The sequence below is a fragment of the Phyllostomus discolor genome, chromosome 6 (genome assembly GCF_004126475.2).
Source record: "Phyllostomus discolor isolate MPI-MPIP mPhyDis1 chromosome 6, mPhyDis1.pri.v3, whole genome shotgun sequence".
Lineage (NCBI taxonomy): Eukaryota > Metazoa > Chordata > Mammalia > Chiroptera > Phyllostomidae > Phyllostomus > Phyllostomus discolor.
In genome coordinates, this window is record NC_040908.2 from 112425884 (window position 1) to 112445241 (window position 19358).

At 37.2% G+C, this 19358-nt stretch overlaps 2 protein-coding genes across 11 annotated transcripts in view; one reads left to right on the top strand and one right to left on the bottom strand.

The window, feature by feature from the left end:
* The first annotated feature begins 825 nt into the window (after nucleotides 1-825).
* Nucleotides 826-16209, top strand: CCDC90B (coiled-coil domain containing 90B). Of its 7 annotated transcripts, none has more exons than XM_036028741.1 (9): nucleotides 826-975; nucleotides 3568-3687; nucleotides 4926-5029; nucleotides 6525-6626; nucleotides 7278-7319; nucleotides 7415-7486; nucleotides 7583-7636; nucleotides 8997-9111; nucleotides 13956-16209. In XM_036028741.1, exons 3-9 carry the CDS (start codon nucleotides 5009-5011, stop codon nucleotides 14015-14017), a joined length of 468 nt encoding a protein of 155 aa, XP_035884634.1. In that variant the 5' UTR covers nucleotides 826-975; nucleotides 3568-3687; nucleotides 4926-5008; the 3' UTR covers nucleotides 14018-16209. The 7 variants fall into 7 exon arrangements, with proteins under 7 accessions (XP_035884634.1, XP_035884632.1, XP_035884631.1 ...); XM_036028737.1 differs by having other exon boundaries at nucleotides 835-1337; nucleotides 3568-3696; XM_028515659.2 differs by having other exon boundaries at nucleotides 837-1337.
* Nucleotides 16035-19358, bottom strand: part of ANKRD42 (ankyrin repeat domain 42) — a 66910-nt gene continuing 63586 nt past the window's right edge. For 3 of the 4 annotated variants that reach the window (XM_036028736.1, XM_036028734.1, XM_036028731.1), the window contains one exon: nucleotides 16035-16089. In XM_036028736.1, the coding sequence (XP_035884629.1) occupies nucleotides 16050-16089 (40 nt within the window). In that variant the 3' untranslated portion in view covers nucleotides 16035-16049. The remainder of the gene's footprint in view (nucleotides 16090-19358) is intronic. The other variant, XM_036028733.1, reaches the window with a different exon arrangement.

Here is a 19358-nt window from a genome sequence, read left to right on the forward strand (position 1 = left end):
GCAAGGTCTATAAATCGTAAAAGTCTTAGCTACAAATGTGATTAATTTTTCTTAGGATAGATTCTAAGAAGTGAAACTTTGGCTATTCACTTTTTAGAGCTTTCATAGACATTATTAAATTGCTTTCCAAATATGTTGTACTCATTTACACTCCTGCCAGCAGCATGAGTTGCCCGAACTGCATATTTGATAGCATTAATAATCATAACTTTAAAAAATCTTTAATGGTTTCCCTTAAGTGGTGCGATTGACCTGTCCTTTCTTATTTATTTTCAATTTTTAAATAGCCATTTATATTCCTCCCCATGAATGATTTGTTAAAGCCCTGGCTGACGGGAATCAAGTGTTTTTCTTTTAATGTGCCCCGGTGGTTAGAATGGTGCTTGTTACGCAGCTGATGTTCCCAGGGCTTTGAAAACAAATGGGTAGGAAAATACAGTGGTAAACTGTTTAGACACTTGTGAGAATAATCAAGCCCCTAAAAACTAACTATTATGTACCATTTGAAGACCTACAAAATATGTAGTAACCCTGCAACTACTGTGTGTTATTTTCAGCATTTTACCAAGTGGAGCAAGTCTGGAGTAAATGAGGTCTGAAAGGGATAAGTATAATGGTAATATCAATTCTGCCCTAGAAGCAGAGGAATTCAGTTTCCCTGACGAGAGGGACTAAACTAACTTAAGTTCCTCCTCCTGTGCACTAGAGGGCGAAGCTGCAGTTAAGTCCCCAAGAATGAGGAATTCTCTGGACTACACTTCCCAGAAGGTTTCTATGTGACCAGCTCCCCCAGAAGGGTCACCGGAGGAGTACTTCAGGTCCCAGATTGCTGTGCGGCTAAATGTGACTCCAGGTCCCATCGACCCAAACGTGCAATGGCTGCTGGCTACCCAGGGCTATTCGGCTGTTGAACCGTATCTCATTGCCAGGAAACATGCGCCGGAAGGCTCAAAGACAAGATCCCGCTTCCTAAGGGTGGTAACGGCGTGCAGGCGTTGGGAAGGGGTGGTGGGCGAAGCGGAGCCGCTTTGAACCATGCTACTGAATTGTGGGTCAGTGTGTGAAGGGGCCCTGCTTTGCGGAATCTCTGGTCAAGCGGGCGCTGAACGGAATGTTTGCGACAGTTCAAAAACTACATTTCCCAGCATCCTCCCTTCCCCAGAACTACCTTGCCCGAAAGCCTGAGCGTGATTCATTCAGGCTTTCGTTTCCTCTTTCCAAACGGGACGCTGAGGATATGTGGAGTCGTAGTGTTTGGAGGCTCCTGTTACCCGAAAGCAGTGGAGGGCGACAGGTTTCAACTCCCCGTGGGCGTTTCTCGCGGGCGCTGCGGAGAGGTGAGAAAAGGCGCCGTGTCACCAATGTTTGAGTGTGTTCTGGAAGGACGATTCTAGTCCCTGCTCCGATTCTAGTCCCTGCTCCGGCGACTGAGAGGCGAGGTTGCCACGCCCTCCTGCAGAGCCCACTCTTGGCCCGGGAGACCCTCCTGCCGGGTCTCGCCCCAGGGAGCCAAGGACCTCGAGGAGAACTGTCTTCCTCCTCTGAGAGCGAGTCTCTGACGGCCTGAGGTTCCCGCCAGGCTTCTTTCTGAGCTCCAATTCTCTTTTTACCGTCAATACCAGTGATTCCCGCCCTCTTGTATATCTGTCCGGAGCGAGCAAGCGGAAGGTAATCGATGTCTCGGGAGACCTGGTTTCTTTCGTGGCCTGTTCAAATTTAGGCCCTGTTATGTATGTGCTGGACTCGAGCCTAGGTTTTTGGTAGACTGCAGCACATGCCAGGTCCGCTTTATTCTTTCTCTAATTCTCAAGTCTCCTGCAATCATCACGTAGTAGCCATTCACAAAACAGAGTGTGAATGCTGGAACCTACAGGTGTTGAACTAGTTGGCACCCTTGTTAGCAGTGTGACCTGGAGGACATCTGACTTTATTCTGAGAGACGTTTTCAGAATTCTGCCCTCCCCCGCAATTTCTAAACTCTAAGGTTGTCCGGAGAGTGGGCCCTTGGTACTAATATCAGCATTCTCTGTTCACCTTGAATCTTCAGCGCCAGGTGAAATGACCCAACCAGTACCCACTGTACTTTGTGCTGTTTTGCTCATTGCTTCCTTTTCCTCACATGGTTGTTCATGCCATGTAAGAAGGCTGTGTAGCTGCCAGGCCCTTCACGTCTTTGAGTATACATTTAGGTGTTTAGCATGCATATGCGTTAGATGGCCTTGACAAAAATAGGAGGCAGCATTTTTTTGAACCTTGGAAAATCACTCCAGTCTCAATCCTATCTGTGTAAACTTTTGGAGGTGTATGTTGTTTAAATACTCAAATGAAAACAATAGTTTAAAAAATTGCCTATTAATCTATAAAGTCAGTGAAAACATGTTGTGCCTGCTTTTGCTCATCATTCTCTGTATCTTAAAAATTGGGAATTTATTGTGACTGAGTTAGTTGGGCGTCCTCCCGCAAGTGAAAAGCTGCCTATTTAATTGGTCTGATACCAGGTCAGGGCACACGCCTGCGTTGTGGGTTGGGTCTCAAGTGGAGGCCCGTACAAGAAGCAACCAGTTGATGTTCTCTCTTATATTGATGTTTCTACTAGCCCCTCACTTTCTCTCTTCCTTCCCCTCTCTCTAAAAATAAATACTTTTTTAAATTGGGGATTTATTTAAACAGGACATATATTTTTAAAATGTGAAACTTGTCCTAGGAGTTTGTGTTCAAAGTAAATAGTCCAGCTTTTAAAATAAAATTCATTGATTCAAAAATAAAATACTGTAATCCAACTGTTTGCCAGCACTGTTCTAAGTATGAAAGATACAGTATTTGAAAAACAGAGTCAGGGCCTCATGGAGCTTATGTTCTGGTTCAGGGAGACAAATAGTAAACAAGATAATTTCAACTGAGAACTGTGTGGGAAATAACCTGTAAGAGTGGGAGTACAGAAAGCTACTTTGCATGGGCAGATAGATATAAAAATTTCTCATAAGTGTGTATAAAAGACTTCTAAGCACTGAGGAGAGTTGGGCAGTTTCTGTTCTCCAGTTATTAAAGAAGTGGCAGTGATATTCAGAACTTTTGATGTATATTATACTTTAGACTGACTTTTTTTTAAAGATTTTATTTATCCATTTTTAGAGAGAGGGGAAGGAAAGGAGAAAGACAGGGAGAGAAACATCAGTATGTGGTTGCCTCTCACATACCCCCTACTGAGGACCTGGCCCACAACCCAGGCATGTGCCCTGGCTGGGAATTGAACCAACGACTTCAGTTCGTAGGCCCATACTGAATCCACTGAGCTACACCAGCCAGGGCTAGACTGATTCTTAACAAACTACTTCTGAATACTAAAAGAAGGAAAAGAAACATTTATTGAATGTTTGCTATGCCGAATAATGTTGACACTTTTGGATAAGACGGGCTCAGAGGAGTCAATTATCTACCCTGAAATTACAGAATTCCTAAATAGGAGAGCTGGAACTGTATTATAGATGGGGAAAATGCTTGAGAAGCTAAAGCATGAGGCTTCCATTTATTACTACAAGAAATAAAAATGCTGTCTTCTCTTTTCAGACTTCTTCACCACTACAACCAAGGAAGAATATGACACAAGGCGAGTGGACATAACTCCTTTAGAACAAAGAAAATTAACTTTTGATACCCATGCGTTGGTCCGGGACTTGGAAACTCATGGTGAGAAACATGGGTATCTTTTGAAAGAAGTAAATTAACACTACTCATAATAAATTATCTAGCCAAGACAGTATCGCTATTAGGAACAATTAAGAGTCACTAAGTATAAGTGCCATCAATACAATGGAATATTTTATAGTCATAAAAATGGTATTACTTGAATAAAATATGAGAAATGCTAAACGTACATTAAGTGAAAAAAGCATTATATGAAATTACATGTGTAGAATGATTTCCAATTATGTAAAAAGGCAAAAAAACACCTGTAGCTTCTAGGCTGACATTGAAGTCCATGTAGAAGTACAAGGACAATGTTTAAGAAGAGCAAAAAAGAAAATCAAAGAACAAGCACCACAAAATGACCAGATGATCAAAACAGTCTTTTAAATTATGTGATACCACATAGAAAAGTTGATTATAGAATGGGATTCAGACACACACATGGGTTTACCAAGCAAATTTAAAAGCAGCATTACAAATTAGGTAAAGGAAGGACTGTTTAACAGATGATTTATAATAAATGGCTAGCTAGCCATGTGTGCTATGTGATATTTCTAATCACATAGTATATATGATTCCTCTTACTGAAAAATAAATTCTAGGTTGACTAAAAGCTAAATGTAAAAAAAAAGAAAGAAAAACTAGAAAAAATACTAGAATATACAGTAGTTTTAGAAGAAGCAAGACATAAAACTTGAAAGCAATGAAAGTAAAGACAGGTCTGGCTATAGAAGTATTTAAATCTGTATCTCAAATGATATCCATAAAGTTAAAATTGTTAGCAATACACATGACAATGAGCCTATTGCTTTAAAATTCCAACAGTTCATATGAATCAAGAAGAAAAAGTTAAGCATTTTTAGACATAAATGGGCAAAAGCTATAAACAAATAGCTCACAGAAAAATAAATATCAATAACCAATAAATATATGGACAGATTCTTGACCAAGGAAATGCAAATTTTACATACAAATTAAAATAACAATGCAATACCATTTTTATGACAATTATATGCTCAAAATAAAAATAGACTAGTACTATCCAGTGTTGATGTAGATTGGGGAAATGGATCAGTGGAAATCAAAATTGTAGAGTGTTTTAGAGAGTAATTTTGCATACTCTGTCAAATTCTTAGTTGTAAAGATATTTAAAAGAATAATTTATAGGGGAAGTTATTCAGCTGTCTATTCTGATAAGAATGTGCACTTTTTAAAAAATACCTATTTGCTGCCTGCAGGATTTGACAAAGCACAGGCAAAAACGATTGTATCAGTATTAACCACCTTATCAAATGTCAGCTTGGATACTATCTATAAGGAGATGGTCACTCAAGCTCAACAGGTAACAGTTTCATTTTTTGTCACTTAACTGAATCTCTTGTCTTATCTACTAACCTCCCAAACACATTCACATCTTCCTTATTGTTCTGTCTAAAGGAATCAGAAACAAAAAAATCCCTTTAGTAAAAAAGTCAGCATCTAGAGAGATTAAGGAGTTAGAATAGTCATAACAATTATGGTAACACACAGAAAGAAATTTTACCAAATTTTCATTGTAAGATAATTACATTATTTGAATCATGAGATGGTGGTACATTGTTAGTGAAATAACTTTTCCCTGTTGAAAGCCCTCCACAGTAGAAGAGCTAACCCTTCTATATAATAAAAATATGCCCTGGCTGGTGTGGCTCAGTGGATTGAATGCCAGCCTGCGAAGGGTCACTGGTTCAATTCCCAGTCAGTCAGGGCACACGGTTGGATTGTGGGCCAGGTCCCCAGTAGGGGTGCGTGAGAGGCAACCACACATTGATGTTTTTCTCCCTTTCTCCTTCCCTTCCCCTCTCTCTAAAAATAAATAAAATCTTAAAAAATATATTTTACTGCAATGATGTTTATATTCTTAATTTTCACAAACTTAGAAGGCTGGATGGGACTTACATAGCTGGGAATGACTTCATAAATCATCTGGCTAAGATGCTTTAATTTGACTGGATATACAAATAATGCCATTTACTAAGAATTTAGGATATGAGTGTTGGGGACTTCTCACATGTTATTTAACCCCTTTAACAACCTTAAAATGTAGGTGGAATTATTCTCTTGCCACTGAAGAGATGAGCAGAGAGGTTAAGTAATTTGCAAGAGCTGTCATCGTGCTGTGGACAAAGGCAACGGTTTTCTGTAAAGGACAGAGTAAGCTCAGCTGTGGAATAATTCATAGTTTGTCGTCATGAGTTCATTCACTATGTTTAAGAATCTTTTCATTTGATTATATTGTTTAAATTTTAATTTTTTAAATTTAGGCTTCCTTTCTTAAATATTTCACAGCAGAGAGAAATTAGGGGTTCTTATGTAAAATTAGAAGCTCTTGCATAAAATTTCATTATATTAAAGGTCATGACTCAAAAGCTTTTTAAAGTTTTTTATGATAATTTCCAATTTGACATTCAGAATTAAAAACATTCAACCTTTGGATGTAACTTACCTATAAATTTGTGTGTGCATATTTTAGCTTAATTTATTCAGAATCATAACAGATTACTAATCCACTAAAGAAAAAGCCAGTCATTTAATTCTCCCAAACCTCTGAGCTGTCCTGAAACAGCTAATTGAGCCCAGACATGTACCCTGACTGGGAATCAAACCGACGACCCTCTGGTTCACAGCCTGCACTCAATCCACTGAGCTTTACCAGCCAGGGCTCTTTTTTTTTCCACACTTAGCCAAGCGGTGTGTCTTGTAGCATAAGATACTCTTTAAGTTTCATGAAAACAATCCCATGTTAAGGGGATGGCATTCCACAGATAACTAGGTGATTTTGTCTTTTTTTTTTCTAGGAAATAACAGTACAACAGCTAATGGCTCATTTGGACTCCATCAGGAAAGACATGGTTATCCTAGAGAAAAGTGAATTTGCAAATCTGAGAGCAGAGAATGAGGTGACAGAAATTTTCAGTTTATTACCAGTAAATAATGTGTCACAAGTAGTCTACTTGGTGAATAATAGGACCAAATAGCAAGTTTATGTGGTTATTAAATAACTATTTACATGTTTTTTTTCTATTTACAAGTTCTTAGGTAAAAATATACTCTTATCTTTAACCATACCTAATCTCTCTATGTATAAAGCATAGTTTCTTGCATACTAAAGAATGAGTTATATCTTATGTATATATAAATATTTGAGCTCTGTGTATTACATACAATTTTAGCATAGTTCATAGTATAATGAAAGGTGTGACATTTTCCATTTTACGTGATTCTGTACTAATTACTTTAGTCATTTAGGAGAAAAATGTGTTTTTGTCATTCAGTTGGAACTTTGTTATCCACCAGCTTAAATATTTTTAAATTTAGAATATCAATGATTTTAAAAAGTAGAATGCTAAAACAAATACATTTTCTAATATTTTATAAGAATTTTTCTGAATATGAAGAACTATTCTTTTTTGTCTTTATTTTTAATCAAATCCAGTATTAGAAATCCATACATCTAGTTTTTGCTAACCTAGGGTTTCAGATTTTATGAAAAAATTATAATATGGGCTCCTAGTTTCATGTTAACTGTATGTGATCTTTCTTATATCTAGAAAATGAAAACTGAATTAGAACAAGTTAAGCAACAATTGATAGTAAGTGAAACTCTTCTTCCCACTTAAGAATATTTTATCAATTTCAGAATATTCATTACAAGATCGATTTTTAAAAAATTTAATTTTCTTTAAAGAATGAAACCAGTCAAATCAGAGCAGATAATAAACTGGACATCAACCTAGAAAGGAGCAGAGTAACAGATATGGTAATGTGCCTTTAAATGTACTTTCTTGATTATTTATTGCTTTTTAATACCTTTTAGTCTTTTTTTATTAACTTCCTGATGCATGATACCCTCTAGTTTACAGATCAAGAAAAGAAACTTATGGAAGCAACCACAGAATTTACCAAAAAGGTAAGCTACTATATAAAAAATTTCTCTTGTACAGCTCTCCTGTCTTGTGTAACAGCTTTTATGTGTATCACTTTATAACTCTGGACTTTAAACAGCTAGCCCTTGTAGAATCCATGACTTTCTTAGAGCTGTTACAGTCTAACCAGCACTGGGAAAGCTGCCACCAAGTGGATGATAGTACCCAAGCGATGACCTCTGAGTCAGAATCAAGCTTTCCAGGTAGCATACTTTTTAACTAACTTATTTATATATTAAAAAATAACTGTTTTTTAAAAAGAAAAGAATTCACAATTAGTATTTAAGTGAGTGCCTAGATTAAATTTTAAAAAATAAGAGTAAATATTTGAGTGCTTATTATATGTCAGATACTATTCTGTTTACTTTATTTCTGTCTGTTAAGTTCTTTAACCCTTGTATCAGCCTCTGTGAGACAGGCAGTCTGTATTCCCATTTTACCAATTTCAAAAATGAGGCACAGGGACGTTAAGGTCACACACCACTTATTAGTGGTACAACTGGGCCATGAACCTGGATTTTAAACCCTATTCTCATTACTACTGATTACCCTTTCAATAATCCTAAATTGTCATAATTAATATCTGTGGCTTGAGTAAAACTCAGCTTTCTGGCTTAGCCTAGTCCTTTTCTAAAAAGTAAAGAGCCATTTGGTCTACATTCTAACAGAAGAGACAGCACTGTTAGTTGCTTCTAATATTGTAGAAGGTCCCATTTGTCCTTCTAAGCATCCTATTCTCTTCTTTCTTTTTGGCCAGAAAAAGGAGATTAGGAAATCTAAAATCTGTCCCACCACTCATTTCTGAGCTCTAAGTGCCATTTTCTTCCTATTCCTATTTCTTTTCCTATTTCTACAGCTCCCGTACGCATAGCGTTCAGTGTTGCCCTACAAACATTTTTGCCATTTCCTGTCATTGGTGCCAATTCACATTATAAACCTGATTAGGGTTCTTTTTCAAAATACATTTGAATTTTTAACTATCTTATCCTAAGGACTTTTTACACATAAAATGATAGTTCAGTGACTAAAATTTTTTCTTCTTAGTTTATCCACTTATACACTTAAGTCTCAAATATCTTACTATGAGGTTTTTAGTAGAATGTGCCCAGAATGTGATAATTTTAATAAATGGTCTCCAAATATTAAAGTAGAAGGAATATTTTTTGTCAGTTTGTAATGTTCACATAATGATTTTTTTTAAATATCACACTGCTTTTACATTGTTTCCTCAATTAAGACTTTAGTAATACACAATTCACCTATAAATAAGGGTTTCTAATGTAAATATTTTTGCCAGTATACATAAGGACAAAACTTAATTGTCTTTATTCTTATTTGCTACAGGATACTCAAACCAACAGTATTATCTCAGAGACCAGTAATAAAATTGACACTGAAATTGCTTCTTTAAAAACGCTAATGGAATCTAACAAGCTTGAGACAATTCGTTATCTTGCAGGTAAGGCTGTCAGAGAAAGGAATTATCATCATTTGACTTTCAGACCTGTCAGCTCCTACCAAGTAATGCTTGCCAGCACAGAAGAAGAAAATGGAGGAGCTATCACAGGTTTCCTTAATTGTTTGGTCCCTGCAGTGAGTGAAAAATCTAAGTTTGATAGGCAGTAAGTTCAGGATATAAGTTTAACAGGTAGCTCTGCAACTTACTAAGAAGAAAAGACTTATGGATGTCCAAGAAATATATAAACACAACTACACAATGATGCAAAGAAAAACAGGTATTCCACAATGAAAAAAACGTTATTTTTATTGGCTGTGCTCTCCCATCAGTATTTGAGTGGACTTAAGGGGAAGCATAACTAAAATATATATAGGCCATTAAAATTCATAGCAGGCAGCCCTGGCTAGGTGGCTTAGTTGGCTGGGGTGTTGTCCCATAAACCAAAAGGTTGCAGGTTGAATTCTGAGTCAGGGCACACACCTAGGTTGTGGTTCCATCCCCAGTCGGGGTGTGTACAGGAGACAACTGCTAGGTGTTTCTCTCTCGCACCAGTCTTTCTATCTCTCTCTTCCTCCCGCCCTCTAAAATCAATATATATATCCTCAGGTGAGGATTTTTTTTTTAATGTGACTTTTTTTTTTTAAGGTTTTATTTATTTATTTTTAGAGAGGGAAGGGAGGAAGATAGAGAGAGAGAGAAACATCAGTGTGCGGTTGCTGGGGGTTATAGCCTGCAACTCAGGCATGTACACTGACTGGGAATCGAACCTGCAACACTTTGGTTTGCAGCCCGCACTCAATCCACTGAGCTACGCCAGCCAGGGCTAGGTGAGGATTTTTTAAAAATCATAAGCAAAGAGGAAAAATAACTCCTACCTTGAATCCAACTGACTGAGCACAGATACTACCCCCAAATTAGATTATTTGTCCCATACTGGGTTCAAGTACCATGTAACCTGGAACAATTACAGGACCCCAAGGAGGTAGGAAGTATGCCCTAGTCTAGTAGTAATTTTTTCCTTCTTATAAAAAGTAATATATTTTCATTATAAATTGTTATATAATTCAAAGCAATATAGTAAGTCTACTCCCTCCTTATAGGTATTTTTACTATTAGTAGTATATATCTTTGTAGGATTTTTCTTCTTTATATAAACATTACAATTTTTTAAAATAATAAATAGATCATACTGTACAGACTTTAAAATGTAACCAAATGTCTTGAATATCTTTCCACATCAATAGACATCTTTTTACTAGAAAGGATAGTAATCATTGTATGAAATGGCTATAGTTTATTTATCTAAACATCTATTGACATTCTGCTACCAGTTTTTCATCATTAAAACCAATATTGCACCAAACAATAACATACATGTTTGTTTTTTAGTAAATGTAAACATACACACCCCTATACCCCTTTGTGCCCTTGTGCTAGTATTTCTGTATACACTGTGTTGCATATCTATACTTCTGGGTCAAAAAGATATGCATATTTAAAAACTTTTATATTATCAAACTGTTGTTCAAAATAAAATTGCTGATTTATACCATCAGTGGTTTTCTGGGCAGCCACTAAGTACAAGGTGGCAGTAGAAGTGAAGATGGAGCCCCCAGCCCTCAGTGATGCATAATCCTTTCTTTCTACAATTTAAGTGGCTCGACTTCTCTATGTTTTAAAATATTGGGCTTCTGCCAAAGATTTATTTGAAGAAAGGGTTCTAAGGCGAAAACAAGTTTTGACCACCCCCATTCTAGCAAAGTCTCTGGAACTGGAGATAATTCAGTGGTAATGCTTGGGAAATTTCCAAACAGCCCAGTTTGGAATGTCTGTTCCCACTTTCAGAAGAGATTTCAAAGCAATCCAGGTTAGGGACAGCTTCAAATTCCATTACAGAAAGAATCAATATCATACTTAAAAATAATATTTATGCTCAGTTTGAAGATAGTGATGGTCTCCATAAGGCTTTCCTTCAGTAGTGGATACATACAAGGCTGACTCTAATAGACTTAATGACAGTGGCAAAAGAAATTAGGAAGTCATTGTTTGGAAAAATACCTTTCCTAGGTTATCTTACTTTCCTTTTTTTTTTTAATGAGGATTTGCAGCAATTTTTCTGATGGCATTGTCTTTCTCCTACCTTATCTTTCTCCAAATACCTGTTTACTCCTGCTGTTACTGACAAGCCTTTTAGGAAATCAGTCCCACATGCTCAGTGGGTGGGAAGTTAATGCCATGAGAGGATCCATTGGGTCCTAGAATACCTGCCATGTTGCCAGTAAGAATAATACTTCACTTACCTGAGATTCAAATATTAAATTCAATTATGAACACAGTAGAAAAAATACTAACAATAAAGTCCAAGCCTTAAAGGTCTTATATTCTCCTTAGAGAAGAAATCCTTCTAAAATTGTAAATCATAATCATTTTGGTTTCCCAGCATATACATCAACCAAGGCTCTTTCAGTTTTGATTATCATATTTTTAACTTGGCCTAGCTTAGACGTAAAGGGGAATTTTCTGGCTTACGTATTGAATTATGGAAGAGCAAAGGTACAGCTGCAGCCCAGGGATAATTGGAATCACAACTTTCTCTACATCCTTGATTAGAAACATGGCAACCAGTAGCTCCTAGGCGTGTATCATTCCAGTTCCGCCAACCAAGAAAAATTATCTCTCTCCTTAATTTCACAGTCTTATGTTTTATATCTCTTTCCTTAATTTAAATCAGAAAATCCCAAGGAGGGATCTGAATGGCCGCCCATCTTGAGTCAGACACCACCTTTGACCCAGATCACTGCTGCCAAGGAAACAAGAGCTGTGAGATAATGAAGATAATGGCAGTTGCCGTTTAACCGATAGAGTTAATGTGGCAGGCTCTGTTCTGGGCAGAGGAATAAAATAATAATATACACAGTAGTTAAGATGTACCAGCCACATGCTCACCTGTGCATGTTATGTTTCCAAAAGAAGTGTCCTGAACAGACCATATAAGTTAACAAATTTGAAAGCAATTTGGGACTGGTACAATGACAGCAATGAAAAGTAACAGTTGACAACAGAAATGAAAGAGAAACTTAAAGAGAAACCACTGTTATGTTTTCTAATTAGTAACAGTTGACAACAGAAATGAAAGAGAAACTTAAAGAGAAACCACTGTTATGTTTTCTAATTAAGGAATAAAATGCTCACTAGTAGTCTTAGACAATTTATCAGCCAAATGACATATCAGTCATTTGGGTTAGCAAAGAATATAATCACCTAGGTAGGCCCTGGCAAAGTAGCTCAGTTGGTTAAACACAGGAAATGATCTTACCATTAACCAAGTTTCATTAAGAATAGGATCGAATGAGATAATATATAAATTTACACATTAAAATTTGGATAGTTGTACTATGAAAGTCTTTTTCTTGTGTCTGTAGTCAAAGTAGTTTGCCCTTCAACTCAGATTCTCTGTTTTAAAAGCCATGGCTGTTTAAAAATTATAAAGAAGAAAATTAAAATCATTCATAATCCTACCAATTAGAAGTAATTATTACTGAAGCATTACTGTATTTACTTAGTCTTTTATTCTATGAGTACATGTCATTTTTAATGGCTGTATAATAGGCAGTCTAGTATCATAAATTATTTGTTATAGTTAGGTTATTTCCAATTATTTTCTATGTAAATAATAATGTAATAAATACATTTGTGCATGGGGGTGAGGGAGGGAGTCAACTTTAAACAAACTAGAAACTAGGGAGTCCCTGAAAGCCTCACACTGATTCACCTTCTTAAGGAGAACAGGAAGGTTTTCTGTCCAGAACAATGTAACAAAGAGCAGGTGGTGTATTAATCGGTAAAGAAGTCTGATGCTTGCACTGCCATTTCTTCTACCTGAGATTTTTTAAAGGGTTTTCAGTCTCTCTCCAGCCCTCTTCCCCCTCCCTCTCTGTTCTCTTCCTCCCTTACTCTCTCTCTCTTTGGAGAATGCCTGTACCTTTTCCCCTTTGTTTCTGGAAGGCATGTACCTCTGCTTTCTCCTGAGCTCCAAGGGCCCTTCCTTTGCCTCTCTAACTTGTTGCCTGAGCCCACGTGGCCCAGTTGACTCACTTCTTCTACCTCTGTGACTTTCTAAATAAACTTTTGCTTGTATTTGAAAAAAAATGATTTTCATTAAAATTTAGTTTTTATTTAGTTTTTAATATAAATCTTAGTTTTGAGAAAAGTTGTTTTTAAAAATATTCAAAAGGCAAATGAAATTTTCTTCTAATGGATGATATAGGTGAAAGTTTTTCACTTACTATAAGATCTGAAGTTAGAGGTTATAATGCTAGTTAATAATGACTTTAAACAGTTTATAGATTCCAACTGACATATGATCTACATTTTTAAATTATTGTCTTCCTTACTGGGTTTAAAATACAGGAAGCTTATAAGAATTGGTATCAGTCCTTACCCCAACAGATACCCTTTATCTTTAACTTAACTTTCTAGGGAATGGAAAAACCTAAGATTGCCCTGACCAACATGGCTCGGGGTGGGGTTGGGCGTTGTCCCACAAAGCAAAATGTTGCCAGTTAAATTCACAGTCAGGGCACATACCTGGGTTTAGGGCCAGGTCCCTGGTTGGGGGCATGTGAGAGGCAACCCATCAGCTGTTTCTCTTGCACATTGATGTTTCTCTTCTTCTCCATCTCTCTAAAAATAAACAGAATCTAAAAAAAAAAAAAAAACCTAAGACAGAAAATTGGTTGGATTCCCTTTGCTTTTTGCTCATTTAAATTGAAAATGACATTCTGTTTCTCTCTGCAAAATAATCTCAATTGCATGACCTGTAACATGGTTTCTTCTGTTCACAGCCTCAGTGTTTACTTGCCTGGCAATAGCATTGGGGTTTTACAGACTCTGGAAACAGCAGTGAAACGACTATACTGCGCTCCTGCTGCTGCTGCTGCTCTTGCTTTCCTAAAACACTGTGCCAGGATGGCTATACTTTGAACACTGAAAGTCGAAGCAAGACTTAACACAACAAGATTGTTCAAACTACATAGGTACTAAAAGAAAACGTTTTAGAATAAGATGTATTTTGTCTTTGTTTTTATGTATTTCATTATGTTGAAAAGCTGCCATTCAAAACCTGATTAATTTGAGATAGAAGGGTCTTTTGTCTGTATCCTTTGATAGTTCATAGAAACTGAACCAGAGTTTTCTTGTGTTTGCATGAACAATTGTGCAAATCCTACAGGATTGCTTTGGTTATCTTATACCTACATATTTTGACATACAACTTTCCTGATAACTACTGCACTATTGCCTTTTCATATAAAATAAAAGACAGTTTTTTGGATTTTAAAAATAACCATATAGCTGCAGATTGGGTTTTTTTTTGTAATGAACAATTAAAAACAGTAAGTTTAAAATCTTAAAATGTGTGCCCTAGTGCAAGTGTATGCCACTTAATAGGAAACCTGTAGAGCTGCTAAATCCTGAGCCCTGATTATTACACATATTTTTTAATTTTTTGATTCATAAAAACCATTTTATCCCTGCTTTATATTTATTGCATAAAATAAAGCTTTTTCTTATGGTATTTAAATTCAGTAAACATCTACTGATATATAATGCCTACTCTCAAGAAACTCATAGTTTTGTTTTATTGCTATTGGGTGAACTATATTTTTCCCTATATAATAGTATTTACTAACAGTATATGTATAATTTTAAGGAAAGTACAAAATATTTTCAACTCAGACCTTCAGTTTTACCTAGATCAAAAAGCCAAAGCCAGGAAGTGCCAAACACTTCAAGATTTCATAATGGCTTGGCAATACTTTAAAAGTTCAATAACCATTATTTATTCAATATATTAAAAAGAACTCCATCACCATTTAGTTATAAATTGGGAATTTGAAGAATAGAGTGGTCAAAGACTAGCCCATATGGTCCAATAAGTGGGAATCACAGGCCTTCCAACTAAATTTTCTCCTAATTGCTGGGTTGTTTTCAAAACAAAACACTATTTTAATATTTTGTTCTGATTTATGTCTATTTCAGAATTTGCTTGCCTAAGAAAATTCTTGGCACATTGTAGATACATTTTTATTGCACTAATAAATATAGACCAAAAGGTTCCATTGTAACAAACTCTGCAGTGCGTTTGTTCACTGAATAAAAATGGCAGACAACGTAACATACTCGTCCCCAGGTTCACAAAGGTGAACATGGTTTTGTTCTTATGGAACTGACAATCTTAGTGGAGAAGATAGTAAACAAGTAAGTAAATGACTGCTTTGTTACAATTTAAAGTTTAATAAAATATTGAGAGGGCATACTTCTTTCCTCCATGTGAAAGAAACTTGAGTAGCATAACATTACTGTCATCCGTCTTCCTCCCCTCATCCACCCTGCCCCAGGTGAAGTAAAGTGAAAGGCGAAACAGGGCCCAAGCAGCCACTTCCTCCCCACTCCTGTCTGGGACCAGCCTGTTTACACAGAGCATTCATTCTGTTCCAGTCCTACAGGATCAGGCTCAGCCTCTGCAGGGTGAAGCCTACCCCGGTGTAGTGTGCTTGGGGCAGGGTGAATTAGTCCAATTCTGAGGTTCACTAATAGGGAACTTACTGAAGATATAAACACATTCTCCAGTGTCAGCTTTATCAGTAAATAAAGGCACTATTTGAGACTTATCAGTTCATTTGTTCTTCATCTTAATTAGGTTCACAACCCAGATGGGAAGGAGGGGTGCCATTTATTGGATCTCCTCAAACCTCAACAAATAAAGATGCATATTCCCAGTTCATAGCCATTAATGATAAAATAGATCTGTTCCATCTTTAGGGATTTTAGCAAGGTGCTTTGTATCCCAATAATGGAAGAACAAAAGTATAGACACCATACCCAATTCCCATAACTTCTAGATCCTGTCTTTTCCAGGGAGACTTCATTTTGGTGTTTTAGAGTTTAGATAGGTTTTTGTTTAGGGTATGTAAATATCTGAAATGAAGAAAAATGAGAGGATTGTTATACCTGTATTCCAGCACTTGCACCCACTATAAAACAGCTATTGTTGTATATGCCTGTTTCTTAACACTAAACTGAGTTCCCAGGAGCTTACATGAGGTACTTGTAAATTCATGTGGAGTAAATGATGTGACTAGATCTCAATCTTAATCCAAACTTTTAATATTTTAAACACTTTATTATGGGTATGGTAAGAGAACATTTCATTTATAGTGTTTTTGAGAACGCTAACCCTTTTCGGCACTTTCTGAGGTGGTTCAGTAAGTCCCTAAGAGGATTAGTTACCCTCACCTTGTACATGGCCTAGACTAGATCCTAACTTGCCCATTCTTACTATTTGGTGACAGTAGACCAGGCAAGATAATGAAAGGGCAGTCAAGTCAATAAAAACCCTTCACCATACTTGGAAAAACAACGCTTACAATGCCCATTTTATCAATCTTTAAAAATTTAGATACTTAACATCTTAAGTTTTAAAGTTTTAAATAGAGAAGTTTTAAGTACTTTTTAATACAAAGAAAAGATGAGACAGTGGAAAAGGCTATGGCTCACCAACACTGAAATTAGTAATTGTCATTGTGTAGCCAAAGTCCATACAACAGTGAATACGCTAGAAGAAAATATGTATCAACTCACCTGGTTTTCACAGCAATCCTCTTAGGCAGGTAGTAGTACTCTCATTTTATAGGACAGAAATGAGCTAAGCAAAGTTAAGTAACTTACCAAGGTCACATAGCAGGTAAGTGACATAGACTTAAACTCCAAATCTCGTGTTCTTACTCAATACCCTAGTAATGTCTAAGTTGAGTCCTCTATCTCAAGAGATGGACAAACTACTGATGCATGGGGAAAAAATATTAGTTTCTACATACATTTTAACATCTTTTTTACTTTATGTTTGAGTTTCATTAATATAAGGTAGCATAATATTTGAGGGGGGACCAAAAAGAACCCGGAATATCTTCTGGAAGGCAGATCCCTTGTAGTACAGGCTTCCCCCACTAGGTGAGTGTTCTAGGAACCCACCTGTATCTGTGTATCAGCTGGCATTGTTGTGAGAGGCTGTGTTTAGCTTCACTGAATTGTTTTTGAAGACTCAACGTGTTTGCCCATTTCATGAGGGGTGATTTATGAGCCCACACTGTGCTAAGTGTTCAGCAGTTTTGAACCAAAAATGGCAAGACCCCCCATACCCCAGCCTCCCTATGCACGCCAACTTGCCCACGGCGACTCTTTTAGTTTCTCCAAAAGAAAAAAGTCCTCAAAGGGAAACGTTTTACAGGTGTAGAAGAGGTGAAACAAAAAAAAAGCACTAAAAGGCATCAACATCAACAAGTTCAAAAACTTTTGAGCAGTGGAAAAAACATCTCTATAGGTGTGTTGCATCAAATGGAGAATACTTTGAAGGTGACTGAAGTTTAAATATAAGAATACACAATTTTTAAATTATTTTTTTATTTAAATTATTTTGTTGTTTTATTGTTCAGTTACAATTGTGTGTATTTTCTCCCCACCCTTCCCCCCATTTCCTCCAAACCCACCTCCATCCCTTGCTCCCACCCTCCCCCTTGGTTTTGTCCATGTGTCCTTTATAGTAGTTTCTGAAAACCCTTTTTTTATAAATGCTATTTTTTGAGGGGGTCCCCCCTTGTATATTTGGGTTTTGTCCCCAATTCCTGGCACACAGCTCCTGAAATCCTTGGAATCTTCAGAGTGTCTTTTTTTTTTAAGATTCTATTTATTTATTTTTAGAGAGAGAAGGGAGAGAGAAAAAGAGAGAAACATCAATGTGCAGTTGCCGGGAGCCATGGCCTGCAACCTAGGCATGTGCCCTGACTGGGAATCGAACCTGCGATGCCTGGTTCGCAAGCTGAGCTCAATCCACTGAGCTACGCCAGCTGGGGCCAGAGTGTCTTGTCTTTTTTTTTTTTTTTTTTTTTTGTCTCTGAGATGACTGGTAGCTAGGAGCTGCTACATAGCTTCAGAGTAGGGACTGGTTGCCAGAAAGACCAAGGCATGATTAGAGAGTTGAAACTTTTTGTTGCCCCTACCCCTACCCAAACCTTCAGGGAGGAAAGAGGAGAGGAGAGGAGAGGAGCTAGAGATTGAGTGCAACCATCCATCGCCAACCCAGTGAACACATTGAGGTTCTGAGAGGGGGAAAGACCCAGAGAGGGCAAGGAAGCTCCACGCACCTCTCACCCCATACCTTGCCACATGCATCTTCCATTTGTCTGTTCCTAAGATGTATCCTTTAACAAACTGGTAATAGTAAGTGAAGTATTATCCTGAGTTCTAGAAGTCATTCTAGCAAATTATTGAACCCGAGGAAGGTGATATGGTAACCCCCATATCAGCAATTAGAAGTACCTGTGACAACCTGGGACTTGCAAATGATGTCTGAAGTGGGAGCAGTTTTGTGAGACTGAGCACATAACTTGTAGCATCTGATTCTAAACCCTGCGTAGTTGATGTCCAAATTAAATTGCTAAACACCCAGTTGGTATCCAGACAAATCAGAATTGCTTAGTGTTAGAAAACACCACCTATAACATAATATATTTTCATGATTTATAATCAAATGCACATAATTTTGAGAGCTATATTACGATTTAGACCTAGCTGCTATAATAAATCCCAAATAACAGTGGCTTAAATAACACAGAGGTTTATTTCTCTTACCTACCACCCAAGTGTAACCATTCCAGGGCTAGTATGTCAGCTCTGTGTATCAGGGGTCAGGATCCCACTTATCTTATTGCTCTGACTCCCTGCTGTGGCCCTCACCCACCAGGTCCATGACTCACCACAACATCCACATTCCAGAAGAAATGGGCCAGAGGTGGGCAAACCCTTTCCCTTTAGAGGCATGACCCTAAGGTTATACACACCATTTACGCTCACACTCTATCGGCCACAACTTGGTATTTTAGACACAAGAGGCTGGAAGGCAAGTCCTTACCCTGAGCATCCACAAGCCCAAGTAAATTCTAATATAGAAAAAGGGAAGGATACTGGGGGACTGCCAGGGAACCTGGGCCACAACAGTGCATACTTCCCTTACAGCATTGTTCTATTTCCTACAGTACTCATACAGAGAAAGACTGGAGATGTAGCCTTAAGAAAACTGGAGCAAGTATAACAGACTACTTCCAAGATTGGGTTTAACTTTAGGGTCATCAGGCTAGAAGGAAAAAGTAAAGTTGTGTCCCAGATGGTGAGAGAAATATGGATTTGGGAAT